General features: G+C 50.9%; 1 protein-coding gene across 1 annotated transcript in view; it reads right to left on the bottom strand.

Annotated features, from left to right (window-relative positions):
• CLASP1 (cytoplasmic linker associated protein 1) overlaps positions 1-14868 on the bottom strand; it is a 254968-nt gene that overhangs the window by 26090 nt on the left and 214010 nt on the right. The window contains exons 33-35 of the mRNA XM_054723340.1: positions 9097-9343; positions 5135-5325; positions 3334-3462 (exon numbers count right to left, since the gene is read on the bottom strand). Of these exons, the coding sequence (XP_054579315.1) occupies positions 3334-3462; positions 5135-5325; positions 9097-9343 (567 nt within the window). The remainder of the gene's footprint in view (positions 1-3333; positions 3463-5134; positions 5326-9096; positions 9344-14868) is intronic.

Raw genomic sequence — 14868 nt, 5'->3', positions numbered from 1 at the left:
CTATGGCTTTTTTATACATCAACTAGGGGCCTGTTGCACGAATTGGTGCACAGGTGGGGTCCGGCTGGCCCGCCCTCATCAGGGCTGATCGGGCCGGGCTGGCAGAGGGGACAGGATGTGGGAGGTTGGGCCCTGCCCCCGACTGGGGGGGTGACTGGAAGCGTGTCCAGCTGGGGTGGGGGGGCCGCCACCCCCCATCAGGCCGATTGGCCAGAGCAGTGCATGTCATAGTAACCGGTTGTTCCGGCATTCCGGTCACTTGGCTTTTATATATAGATAATGAACTCACAGAAAGAGAAACTAAAAAAACAATCCCATTTACCATTGCAACAAAAAAGTTAAGATACCTAGGAATAAACTTAACTAAGGAAGTAAAAGACCTGTACTCGGAAAACTACAGGACGTTAAAAAAAGAGATAGAGGAAGACATAAACAAATGGGAGAATATACCGTGTTCATGGATTGGTAGAATCAACATCATTAAAATGTCCATACTACCCAAAGCAATCTATAGATTCAATACAATCCCCATTAACATATCAACGGAATATTTCACAGACCTAGAACAAACTCTCTAAAAATTCATATGAAATAAAAAAAGACCCTGAATAGCCGCAGCAACCCTGAGAAAGAAGAACAAAGTTGGAGGGATCACAATACCAGATATCAAGCTATATTACAAAGCCACTGTTCTCAAAACTGCATGGTACTGGCACAAGAACAGACATATAGACTAATGGAACAGAACAGAGATCCCAGAAGTCGACCCAAGCCATTACGCTCAATTAATATTTGAAAAAGGAGACAAGCACATACAATGGAGTCAAGACAGTCTCTTCAATAAATGGTGTAGGGAAAATTGGACAGATACACACACAAAAATGAAACTAGACCACCAACTTACACCGTACACAAGAATAAACTCAAAATGGCTAAAGGACTTAAATGTAAGAAGGGAAACCATAAAAATACTAGAGGAATCCACAGGCAACAAAATATCAGATATATGTTGTAGCAATATTTTCATCGATACAACTCCTAAGGCAATGGAAACTAAAAAGAAAATAAACACATGGGACTACATCAAATTAAGAAGCTTCTGCACAGCAAAAGAAACCATCAACAAACAACAAGAAAGCCCACTGCATGGGAGAACGTATTTGCCAATGTTATTTCCAATAAGGTTTTAATCTCCAGCATTTACAGGGAACTCATACAACTTAACAATAAAAAAAAAATGGGCAAAGGACCTCAATAGATACTTCTCAAAAGAGGACCTACAATAGGCCAAGAGACATATGAAAACATGCTCAAAGTCACTAATCATCCGAGAGATGCAAATCAAAACGACAATGAGGTACCATCTCACACCTGTCAGAATGGCTATCATCAACAAATCAACAAACGACAAGTGCTGGTGAGGATGCGGAGAAAAAGGAATCCTCATGCACTGCTGGTGGGAATGAAGACTGGTGCAGCCACTGTGGAGAACAGTATGGAGTTTCCTCAAAAAGTTAAAAATGGAGCTCCCATTTGACCCAGTAATCCCACTTCTAGGAATATATCCCAAGAAACTAGAAACACCAATCAGAAAGGATATATGCACCCCTACGTTCATAGCAGCACAATTTACAATAGCTAAGATTTGGAAACAGCCTAAGTGCCCATCAGCAGATGACTGGATTAAAAACCTGTGGTACATCTACACAATGGAATACTATGCTGCTATAAAAAAGAAGGAATTCTTACCATTTGCAACAGCATGGATGGAACTGGAGAGCATTATGCTAAGTGAAATAAGCCAGTCGGAGAAAGATAAATATCACATGATCTCACTCATTTGTGGAATATAATGAACAACATAAACTGATGAGCCAAAATAGGAAAAACAATATTTTAGAATATAATAGAATTAATCCTGTTATTTGGAGATTTTTAATATTTCCTACAATTTTTGTGATATTATACTATGTTAGTACAGTTTTGGTAATATTATTATATTTAAAATCTTTTTTCTTGAAATATTAATGTGTATTACATGTAACTTTATACTTAAAATCGCTTTTCTTGGAAAAAACACAGAAACAAACAAACCAACAAACACACACATGCCTCACTCAGGTAGCTGTTATGCTAGGACTGTTCGATGGGGAGATGCCTAGACAGAGCACGAGGACCCACCCTTGCTGAGCCTGCCATCATGGTGGGGATTTAAGGAGGTCAGACAGGTCCCTGTCTGGTAGTCGTGTAACTGCTGAGCAGAGGAAAACCACGATTCAGGGTCTGGTGCTTTTTGTAGATGTAAGGATTGCTCTCATCGCAATGCCTTTAATCCACAGTAGCTCATGAACAGTCTCATGTGAGCCAAGGGACTGGAAGGAGCAAGTGGTTATCTTTCCCGGGGGTCGAACCCATCGTCTGCAGAATTGAGGTTCCTGAAGTTCTAAATATCTGGTTCGTTTTCCACGCTGGCTTTTACTGGAATGATGTTATTGAAATCATTTTTACTTAGGATGCTCCACCCACCTCCCCAGTCTCTGTAGACCTTAGATACTCCAAGGACGGGTGATCCACAGGGCTGGAACAACTCGGTAAGCATGTGGACGAGGACTTACTGCGTGCCCGTCTGCAGTACATGAGCTGCAGGGCAGACACACATCCGCTGCTCTCCGACAGGCACCTGAGGTGCCAGGAACCGCAGGCGCTGTCTGCTAGCCTGGCAAACGTTCAGGAGCTAGTGGACGAGGCGTGGCGCAGCCACAGAGGAGCCCTGCCAGGGGACGAAGGGCAGGGAGACCCACACAGCGCAGTATCCACTGGCGTCAAGCACCGGCCAGGAACCGTCACTGGTCGTCTCACTGAATTCCCACGAGAAACTTGGTGGCACCCATCTCTATTTACACATAGGGAAACTGAGGCTCCGAGGTGAAATAAGTTCTCCGGGGCTCTGGAGCGAGGACTTGTCGCGACTTGCCCTAGGACGCCCACATCTTCAGAGCTGATCTCGCTCCCCAACATTACCCGGCACGATGCCCAACGCCAAAGACCCTTCCTTTGGACCAAACCAATGGGAACCACGTACGTGGGAAGCCCAGGATCAGGCCAAGGCCTCTGTGCACAGGGAAAGGGAGTCGGGAACCCACCACGTGGCATCGGCCCTGGCACGGCACTGCCCGCAGCCACCACGCAGCCCTGGGCTCACCCCTGGGAGCGGCTCGGCCTGCGCTCACGGGGAGGACTCCTTTCTGGAAGCCATGCAGTGACTGACAGTCCTCTCCCCACAGCCCCCCGCGCCCGGACTGGTTTCCGCATTCCCGGCTTCGGGCGGCTCACCTCCTTGTGGGAGTCTTTGTGGGCCTCCAGAGTCTTCATGATCGTCAGCTCGGCGTAGTTTTTGAATCTTGCTGGCTGGTTTCTCAGAATCTCCCGTAAAACCCTCAGTGCCAGCGCGCGAATGGAATGCTGGGGACGGGAGGAAAGGAAGACGTCAGCAGCCTGCACCCGCTCACACACCCGTCGGCGGGGTCGGGGCACCGAGCGCCCGCAGACTCCTGGACACGGTCACACCGCTGACCTGCCGGGCTCCCGGACAGCCAGCTCCACCAGCAGCCGCCCCCGGTGGCATTCCCAGCACCCAGCCCGCACCTAAGGGGACCGGATGAAGGTTTCTTCAATGAGCCAGATGAGGACAATGGAGCTCTGGGCTCTGGGGGACGGGAGACTTCCTGAGGCTCAGGGATGCAAACCGCCCTGGGTCAAATGCCCGGAGGACAGGTAAACCGCGTCTGGACACCGGGACACGTGGCCTGTAAGACTGTGAGCTCTCAAGGGCAGCTGAGACCTGTCATTCTCCCGACCTGCTGCGTGATGAGGCCACGGGGAGGGGACTGTACCGGCCTCGAGGTGCTTGGGGACCTTGAGGCCCGGGTCATGTGTCTGGAGGAAAGCCATTCCAAACAGACTCCTAATCTCAGTAAAAGAGAATGGAGTTTACACCAAACACAGCCAAAAAGTACATCCTGATTCTTTGTCACTCACCTGTGCAATTCACCCCCGCCCCCCTGTTCTGCTGCCTCCACATGGTATCGCTCTATCTCCCGACCTCAAAGCCCAACCCAGGCGAAGGGCTTCAGAAACCAACGCTTTGTTTTAAGAAAAGCTGATACAGATCTTTCATCACCATTCTTCCAGCCTCACTCGGCCGTTCTAGACCAAACCACTAATCCTAAGCAGCAGAAAGCAATCCAAGTCAGCGTCACATTCCAGCCTCCTGCTCACCGGTCTCCCACTCCCGTCACCATCAGCATGACCCTGGGCATGACCTTTACCAGGGCTGTGCCAGATTTCCGCCCGGTCCGCCCGTGGAGCTTTTCCCCACGTCCAGGCGATTTCTGTTTCTGCTGCGGACAGAGCCCAGCGCGGAGGGACGCGGCTCACTAGGCAATCCCTACATTTACTCCTGCCTCTGCGGACGGGCCAGCTGCACGGGGCAAGGCAGGACTGGGTTCTTCCCGCCTTTACCCCTTTGCACTCGCTTGCTTTTTTCTCGATTCCTTTATTCTAATGCTAACCGTGTCGAGTCACACTCGACATCCGAGTGCAAAAGGTTAAGATTATACAGCAAATGCCTAGTGTGTCACATTCAGACGTCACAGTGTGAAGAGGGCCTTTACTTTAAAAATAACAACAGAAAATAATAGACGATGCTAACAGCCCTGGTTCCTGAGCCTGGCGCGCGACTCTGACGCAAGCACGGTGACCGAGACAGAATGTGCCGGAATGCAGCATTTCGTAGGGTCTTTAAAAAGGAACTTCTCTGTTTCGCAATTAAACATGAAACAAAAATAAAACTTACAAGGAAAAAAAGCTCATTGTTACAAACGACATTTTAAGCTAGCAGAGTTCTAAGAAACTTTGTGTAAAGTGACCTGATGCAGGAACAAGTCCCCTCGTCGACTAGACAGCCAATCACAAACACACGTGCACGTACACTAGGCGGGGCTTGCTACCTGGGGCTCCGAGGCCAGTTCGGACGTGCTCTGATGTAAGCAGTGAGCCCAGCAGGAAAGGAGGGCTGAGCATTCCCGCCCCCCCCCCCGCCCCCCGGAAGGGAATGCAGAAGAGCTGCCCTCACGTCTTTGTCTCCAAGGGTCTCCAGGAGCAGGAGCAGGATGGTCTTGAAGTGCTCCTCCCAGACGCCCAGGCTGTCCTCCCGGGTGACCTTGAGCAGCTCCAGCAGGGCGCCCTTCCGCTCCTCCACGCGCTCGTTGTGGTTGGACAGCTCCTTCAGAAGGTCCGCCACCAAGTCCGAATGGTCAATGGGCACTTGTGAGACACAACACAGACGTTACTGCACGAGGGACGCCGGCTGCAGGTGCTGCCCCGGCGACGCAGCCGCCCTCCTCTGCCCTCCGGTCTCTCCCCATCACCCCCTCCATCCTGACCTGCGCCTGAGCCTCACTCTACACCCGCAGCAGGTCATCCCACCAAACTAACTGTCCAAACGGAGGCGGGCCCGGCCAGCGTGGCTCAGTGGTTGAGCGTCGACCTATGAACCAGGAGGTCACGGTTTGATTCCTGGTCAGGGGCACATGCCCGGGTTGTGGGCTCGATCCCCAGTGGGCAGTGGGCAGTGTGCAGGAGGCAGCTGATCAATGATTCTCTCTCATCACTGATGTTTCTATCTCTCTCTCCCTTCTCCCTTCCTTTCTGAAATCAATAAATATATACTTTAAAAACCCAAACAAACAGAGGTGGGAAAATAGGTATCGAGCACCAATATTCAATGTCTCTATCCTGCCTTACCATCTTCCCCCTTCCAATTCAGACAAAGAGGAGAAACTACTTCTTTCATCGGTTCAGATAAGGAGAAGAAGCCCCGCAAAGCCCTCCTAACTCTACCTCCACTGCGCAGGGCTGAGTCAGGCCCTGCATGGAACACCCTCACGCGTATCCCTTCCACCGGAGCATTTCCTCCAGGCACGCCTTACAGTTCCATCCGACCAACACCCCCTCCTCGGAAGGCCCAGAGGTTAGGAACTAGCACAGGAGACCAACACCAGCCAAGGTCGACTGTAAAACACCTCTTAGTGAAATGACTTGCAAGGGCTTGAACCTTATGACAGAAGAGCATATTCTTTCTCTGCGTGTTCTTTTAAGAGACCTCCACTCTGAATTCACTTTAAATCGAAAGGGGGAAGAAATGAGCCAGACAAATCATCAGGAACTACTTTTTTTTTAAAGATATATTTTTATTGATTTCAGACAGGAAGGGAGAGGGAGAGAGAGAAACATCAATGATGAAAGAGAATCACTGATCAGCTGCCTCCTGCACACCCCCCCACTGGGGATCGGGCCTGCAACCTAGGCATGTGCCCTTGAGTGGAATCGAACCCAGGACCCTTCAGTCCTCAGGCCGACACTCTATCCACTGAGCCAAACCACCTAGGGCAGGAACTACTTAATTTGCATGTGCACATTTCTTTAGATTCCAAAGTTGGGGAACAAACATAGAAGAAAGTCTGAAATGTGAAAGAACCTATCATTTACCCCTGCTCTGCCCACCTTTTTCTCCAAGTCTTTTATTATCCAGTTGCTGAATAAATAACAACCAACATCCTAATCTCTATTCCATCTTCAACAAGACCCACAGTGGTAAGTGAAACGATGCCCCAAGTCTATGAGCAATGGAAGGCCACAGGCCAGTGCTCCAGAAAGGGCAAGTCAGACCAACACGCACCCGGCCTCCGCCAGGGAGCTGACGCTTGGGATGCACGCTGCAGCCACCAGCAGTGAGCTCGGAGCAGTGAGCTCTGAGCAGTGAGCTCTGAGCAGTGAGCTCTGAGCAGTGAGCTCGGAGCAGTGAGCTCTGAGCAGCCAGGACTATGCTTTCACCGGCTGGGCGCCCGCTTTCACACCGGCGGGACTTCCCCACGCCAGCACTCCCCTGCCGGGCCCATAAAAAGGAGATATATATGCTTTTTTTTTTATGTGTGCTTGTTAAAAACTGACTACTAAGTTGGGTCGGCTTTAGCTCGGGCAACTCCTCTGTCATGCAGACAGCTAAAATGACTGCTAAGCTGAAATAAACCAAAATGTGTCAACATGACAATGAGGTGGAAAACAAATTAAGTTCCAAATAAAATACCATCACACCGAAATATACTTACTCACTTGTTATAGTCTTAACAGAGTTAGAAAAAGCCGGACTAGCTCTATTCCATAGTGAACATGCTACACTTGGGCAAGTAACTTAACCTTTCTGAACCTGGGCTCCTTAATCTGCACAACGGAAACACCTGCCGCATGTCCACTGGGTGCCGTGTGTAAAGCATGAGCGCTCTCCACACTGGGTGCCGTGTGTAAAGCATGAGCGCTCTCCACACTGGGTGCCGTGTGTAAAGCATGAGCGCTCTCCACACTGGGTGCCGTGTGTAAAGCATGAGCACTATGTCCACTGGATGCCGTGTGTAAAGCATGAGCCCTCTCCACACTGGGTGCCGTGTGTAAAGCATGAGCGCTCTCCACACTGGGTGCCGTGTGTAAAGCATGAGCGCTCTCCACACTGGGTGCCGTGTGTAAAGCATGAGCGCTATGTCCACTGGATGCCGTGTGTAAAGCATGAGCGTGTCCACACTCGGTGCCATGTGTAAAGCATGAGCGCTATGTCCACACTGGGTGCCGTGTGTAAAGCATGAGCGCTCTCCACACTGGGTGCCGTGTGTAAAGCATGAGCGCTCTCCACACTGGATGCCGTGTGTAAAGCATGAGCATGTCCACACTGGGTGCCGTGTGTAAAGCATGAGCGCTCTCCACACTGGATGCCGTGTGTAAAGCATGAGCGCTCTCCACACTGGGTGCCGTGTGTAAAGCATGAGCGCTCTCCACACTGGGTGCCGTGTGTAAAGCATGAGCGCTATGTCCACTGGATGCTGTGTGTAAAGCATGAGCGCTCTCCACACTGGGTGCCGTGTGTAAAGCATGAGCGCTATGTCCACTGGATGCTGTGTGTAAAGCATGAGCGCTCTCCACACTGGGTGCCGTGTGTAAAGCATGAGCGCTCTCCACACTGGGTGCCGTGTGTAAAGCATGAGCGCTCTCCACACTGGATGCCGTGTGTAAAGCATGAGCGCTCTCCACACTGGGTGCCGTGTGTAAAGCATGAGCGCTCTCCACACTGGGTGCCGTGTGTAAAGCATGAGCATATGTCCACTGGATGCCGTGTGTAAAGTATGAGCGTGTCCACACTGGATGCCGTGTGTAAAGCATGAGCGTGTCCACACTGGGTGCCGTGTGTAAAGCATGAGCGTGTCCACACTGGGTGCCGTGTGTAAAGCATGAGCGCTCTCCACACTGGATGCCGTGTGTAAAGCATGAGCATGTCCACACTGGGTGCCGTGTGTAAAGCATGAGCGTGTCCACACTGGGTGCCGTGTGTAAAGCATGAGCGTGTCCACACTGGGTGCCGTGTGTAAAGCATGAGCGCTCTCCACACTGGATGCCATGTGTAAAGCATGAGCGTGTCCACACTGGGTGCCGTGTGTAAAGCATGAGCGCAGCAGCGGACTGAGAAGGCAATGCGAGTGCTCGGCGCATGCCGGAGCCGTCCCCAGCGGCAGGGCAGGCACCGGAGCAGGTCCAGAACAGCTGTGGACACGCTGGGGACGGGGAGGGGAGCCCAGTGGTGCTTCGGACCCGACTCCCACAGCTCCACGGGCAACACGCTGAGCACAGAGCCGGGACTGCCAAGCCTTTGCGCTCCGCCTCACTAACTCCTCCCCCGAGCTCCTTGGGCCCTGGGTCCGAGTGACGGCCCCCTGGTGGCACCCTGAGCCTCCCTCACTGCAGCCATCACAGCTGCAACCTGAGGTCACCCGAGCGCCTCTGGAGGGCGGGGATTGTGCGTCCTTCGGTTCACTGTTGTGCTTTCCATGCCCAAGAACATGGCAGACTTGTCGCTGCCGAACATCGGACTAACCAGGCCTGACCAACGTTCCCATGTCCCTTCGACCAATATGCCCAGAGTTGGTCAGACAGGAGGGGAAGCCTCGGGGAGAAACTTCTGGATGGGGGACAATCACACAAAGAAAGACAAACCATCTCGAAGCTGCTCCATGTCGTCGTCAAACACGGCCTCCTTCAGGGCTGTCTTGTCATAGGTGTTGATGGTGTCCGCGTAGGGGTACAGGTTGTAGTCGCGCGCCCGCGGCCCCGGGAAGGCGCGCGGAGGCTGCGTGTTGAGCAGGGAGGTCTTGTTGTCCAGAGCCGTTCTGCCTCCTTCCACCACGTCACTGCCTCCCCGGCCCTCTGTGGCAGGGGACGCCACTCCACCATCCCGGGACACCTGCGCACAAAACACTGTCAGTCCTTCCTAGGACTTTTAAAAAACGTTTCCTTACGTTTTCAGAAGCATTAGGAGAGCCAGAGACTTCTCACTTGAAATCTGGCCGCTAACAAAAGAACAGCTGTTAGAATGTCAATTTGTAAATATCTACTTCATAAACTGCCTTAAAGGGAACCGAATATGCTTATATTGTCATCTATTCTATCATTAAATTACACGTAAAATCTGTTTTACTTTGAACGTGGGATTAACTTTACGCAAACATTTTTTGAGAGATTAATAACATGAAATTCTGGAAAGTCCCTTGAGAATGCAGGCCACACCCCCACCCCGCTCCTCAGAAACCTGGACCAGCACTGCAGCCTGGCACTTCCTGTCATCAGAGGGCTTCCTCACTGCAGCCCAAGCCCCCCCCACCACCAGATGGAACGCGGTGCTGCTGCCCGAGAACCCCTTGCACACGGTCCACCACGCGGGGAGCCAAACCACGGCTAAGGGTCTCTAGAGGGGAGGACTCAGGATCCCCTACGGGCCGTTCTTCCTTTGCATGTTTCTGACTCGGTCGGTCTTTACGCTGGGTCAAAGAACAGGTCTTTTGCCCTCGCCAGTTTGGCTCAGTGGATAGAGCGTCTGCCTGTGGACCGAAGGGTCCCGGGTTCGATTCCGGTCAAGGGCATGTACCTCGGTAACAGGTTCCTCCCCAGCCCAGGCCCTGGTCAGGGTGAGTGCAGGAGGCAACCGGTCGATGTGTTTCTCTCACATCAATATTTCTGTCTTTCCCTATCTCTTCCACTCTCTAAAAATCAATGGAGAAACATCTTCGGTGAGGATTAAACAAAAAGAACAGGTCTTTTACTGTTTTCCAAAAAATCTTTTTTCTAATAGATTCTGAGTCTTGTCTTCAACAAATGAAACCCCTGGTCCTCTGTCCCTGCCATGCTTCTGACTCCTTCCCTCTCCGAGCCCCTTCTCGGGGCCTTCTGCCGGCGGCACTGGGACAAGAGCGGGCACGGCTGACGGGAACAGCAGCCGTCTTCTCCGCACCCAGATAAGTGACTAAAGCAAGTGAAAACAGCCTCAGCAGCCGGACCCCTTGTGCTGATGCACGTGCTTTTCATAAATTGTGGTATAATACGCATACATCATTTTAACCCTAAGTGTACAATTCAGCGACATTACACCCATTCACAGTGTTGTGTAACCATTATCCACCATGTTAGATTTTGGGCAAAACCTTTTCATCTTTCCTAACCAAAACTCTGTATCCATCATGCACTAACTCCCGCCCTCCTAGCCTGGTGACCTCTATTCTACATTCTGCCCCCATGAATGTGACGCCAGGTGCCTCACGTAAGTGGAAGCATACAATACTATCTGTCTGTGTCTGGCTTATCTCACTTAGCACAGTGTTTTCAAGTTGCATTGGTATTGTAACATGTGTCAGTATCACATTCCTTTTTTAGGCTAAATAGTCTTCCACTGCACACGCATCACATTTAAAAAAATCCATTTATCTGTTGATAGAAACTGGGTTCTCCACCTTTTGGCTCCCATGAACACTGGTATAGAAATATGTGTTCAAGTCCCTTCTTTCTACTTTTTTGGACATATACCTAGTGAAATTGCTGGAACGTATTTGATAAACACCCATCCCAAAAAAGACTGTTTACTAATATAATACTACTGTAAAATACATGCATGGATAGGAACAAAATGATTTAACAGGGGTTTTCTCTCAGGGAAGATAATTCATGGATGATTTTAATTTTCTTCTCTTTGTAACTCTCTCCTAAAAATAAAACATTTTTATAATGAAAAATAATTTATAAAGGGAGAGTTTTAAAGAACAAAGACACTCAAAAAACAAAGCTCAACTATCCTAATTCTAATCACTTTTAAAAACAAAAAATCTTACTTTTTAAACTTTGCTTTTTATCCCTGTCCTTATCTACATGTACATTTTATAGCATGGGAATCACAGTGAACATACTGCCATATACAGGGTGTCCCAAAAATGTACACACACACTGTCAGTAACAATAAAGGCAGTATTTATTAAAATAATTTCATTTTCAAAATTGAGCTACCCCCTGCTAAAGGGTGTATACATTTTTGGGACGCACTGTACTTTGCTTTCCTCGTAGCGTAAGCATGTCCCACATAAATAGTTTTTATAACCATAACTAGAGGCCCAGTGCACAGCATTCATGCACTGCGGGGGGTGTCCCTCAGCCCAGCCTGCACCCTCTCGCAGTCTGGGACCCCTCCGAGGGATCTTTAGTGCTGCCTCAGAGGCGGGAGAGGCTCCTGTCACCACCGCTGCGCTCGCCAGCCATGAGCCCAGCTCTGGCTGAGCAGTGCTCCCCCTGTGGGAGCGCACTGACCACCAGGGGGCAGATCCTGCGTTGAGCATCTGCCCCCTGGTGGTCAGTGCACGTCATAGTGACCAGTTGTTCTGCTGTTCAACTGATTTGCATATTAGCCTTTAATTATAATAAGACTAGAGGCCTGGTGCACGAAATTCGTGCACGGAGGGGGGTTGTCCCTCAGTCCAGCCTGTACCCTCTCCAATATGGGACCCCTTGAGGGATGTCCGACTGCCCGTTAAGGCCCGATCCCGTGGGATCGGGCCTAAACGGGCAGTCGGACATCCCTCTCACAATCCAGGACTGCTGGCTCCCAACTGCTTGCCTGCCTGCCTTCCTGATTGCCCCTAACCGCTTCTGCTTGCCAGCCTGATCACCCCTAACCACTCTGCTGCCAGCCTGTTTTCCCCCAACTTCCCTCCTCTGCCGGCCTGGTCACCCCTAACTGCCCTCTCCTGCAGTGTTGATCACCTCCAACTGCCCTCCCTTGCAGGCTTGGTCCCTCTCAACTGCCCTCCCTTGCAGGCCGGGTGCCTCCCAACTGCCCTCTCCTGCTGGCCATCTTGTGGTGGCCATCTTTGACCACATGGGGGCAGAGATATTGTGTGTTTCAGTGATGATCAATCTGCATATTACTCTTTTATTAGATAGGATAGAGGCCTGGTACAGGGGTGGGGGCCAGCTGGTTTGCTCTGAAGGGCGTCTGGGATCAGGTGGGGGTTCCCTTGGGGTGTGGGGCGGCCTGAGCGAGGGGCCTGTGGTGGTTTGCAGGCTGGCCACGCCCCCTGGCAACCCAAGCAGAGGCCCTGGTATCTGGAATTTATTTTCCTTCTACAATTGAAACTTTGTAGCCTGGAGCGGAGCCAAGCCTGGGGCTCCCTCCGAGGTCAGCAGCCATTTGTGTTGGGGTTATAATTGAAACTTTGTAGCCTTAAGTGGGTGGGCCCGGCCAGGGTGTGTGGAAAGCTTTGCTTCCCCTGTTGCCGGCGGCAACCCTGGCCTGCTCTCTCAAGCTCCATTCTGCCACCATTTGTTTGAATTTGTTTACCTTCTATAATTGAAACTTTGTAGCTTGAGTGGAGGCTTAGGCCTGGCCAGGGCAGGCGGAAAGCTTGGCTTCCTCTATTACCTAGGAAACCTTGCTCTCTGTGGCTGTAGCCATCTTGGTTTGGGTTAATTTGCATGCTCGCTCTGATTGGATGGTGGGCGTGGCTTGTGGGTGTGTCGGAGGTATGGTCAATTTGCATATTTGTCTATTATTAGACAGGATTTACTCAACTATTCCCCTTCTACTGATTTTTTAGTTTTGGCCATTATAAATAATACGAAAATAAACTACTTTGTGTAAAAACTTATCCTTTTTCCTTTTGCCGAGCTTGTTAGAAGCTAGATCATTAAAGGATATGAAACTAAAGTCCTTTTGCTAAATGTCACTTTACTAAGTTAGACAATGACGGCGACAATCTGCCATGCCGCCACGACATGTCCCTCTTGGCCTTTCTGGCACTAAGTGTTGTAACTTGTACTTGAAACAAAGCTGGTGTCTCTGCTTCTGTGAGCCGCTTTCCCTGCTCTGACGCCCACGGGTGAGCGGCTGCCTCCTCAGACGGGGCACTGGTCAAGCTTACGAAGAGGCAGACTGGCTCCCAGGCCCACCTTCAACACAGTATTAGATCTACCTCAGCTTCGTTAAAAACCTGGTCACCAGCGGCCAAGAGGTTGAGTGGTGAACCTCAGCTCCTCGCTGCCACTGCCTCTTCTCATGCTCCCAGAGGGCCCCCTCCAGTGGACAGCCCTGTCTCTGCAGCAGGTCGGCTCAGCCTCCGCTCCGCTCTCCAGCCTCTGCTCCTCCCGCCCTGGACAGTGCTGAGGCTTCCTGGCCCAGCTCTCTACTTCTCACTACCACTCTTCATTCCTTTCAACTCTCAGCACAGTATTTTTATGCTTTAAAAAGTTGAAAACACTTAAATGTTCCAAAACACAGGGCACTGGGGACAGGAGTGTGGCCCCTCCATGTGGATTACCACCCAGCCACAAATTCAGAGGAGAGCACGGAAGGGACAGCACTCGTGTCCTCCGTGAAACAGGATGCACACTTTGATGCCGCTTTATTTTATTTCTTTTTTAAATACATTTTTATTGATTTCAGAGAGGAAGGGAGAGGGAGAGATAGAAACATCAATGATGAGAGAGAATCATTGATTGGCTGCCTCCTGCACTCCTCCCACCGGGGATGGAGCCCGCAACCCGGGCATGTGCCCTGACCGGAACCAAACCCGGGACCCTCCAGTCCACAGGCCGACGCTCTATCCACTGAGCCAAACCAGCTAGGGCAGATGTCCCTTTTATTTTAAAAATACTCTGCACATCCCCCGTCCCCGAAACACATTAATGTATAAATACACATAAAGGAATAGAAAATGCACAGTAAAACGTTCAAGTTCATTATCTCTAGAGATGGTGATTCTATCTGTTACATTTACAGCTGGGACGAGTAATACCCAGGCACCCACCTCCTCCCAGAGGCCCCTGTTCCTGCAGGGCGTCTGCTCACTAGGCAGAGCCCTGCCCCGACCCCCAGCTGCTTGGAAACCTTTCCCAGTCCCTCCCAGCAGCCCAGTGCCAGGCCTCTGTCCACTGATGGAGCAGAGTGGGAGCTGTCGGGGGAACCCTCCTTCTTCCTGCCCCTCCTTTCTGGCCAAGGCCAGCTCCTCGGCAGGGCCCAGGTCGCATCCCTCCATGTCCTCGGGGGCCTGCGTCCACCAATGGGCCCTCCCCTGCACAGGGAGCATTCTTCTCTCTCTGGCCCGTCGGCACTCACGCAGGTCAGGCCTCTCCCTTGGGGAACGCCCGAACGCCCTCTTCTCTCTCCAGTTTGTTCACTCTTCAACTCACTGTAACCTGTTTCCACTGTCAACCCTGCTCGGAACCATGCTCACAAAGTCCCACGGACTCCTGGGAGAAACGAACCTGTAAAGTGTGGACTGTGACCAAGTGTACATTTACTTAAGAAGAACACGAAGTAAACGGTGGGCCCTTCTCAAAGGGAAGGTCTTGGCTCTAAATCAAGACACTGGTGAACGAGCATGTGTTCTATGTGCTCTAGCCCAGTGGTCGGCAAACTCACTAGTCAACAGAGCCAAATATCAACAGTACAAC

The sequence above is a fragment of the Eptesicus fuscus genome, chromosome 11, assembly GCF_027574615.1.
Source record: "Eptesicus fuscus isolate TK198812 chromosome 11, DD_ASM_mEF_20220401, whole genome shotgun sequence".
NCBI lineage: Eukaryota > Metazoa > Chordata > Mammalia > Chiroptera > Vespertilionidae > Eptesicus > Eptesicus fuscus.
Note: the sequence above shows the minus strand (reverse complement) of the source record. Positions and strands in the feature narration are given on the sequence as shown.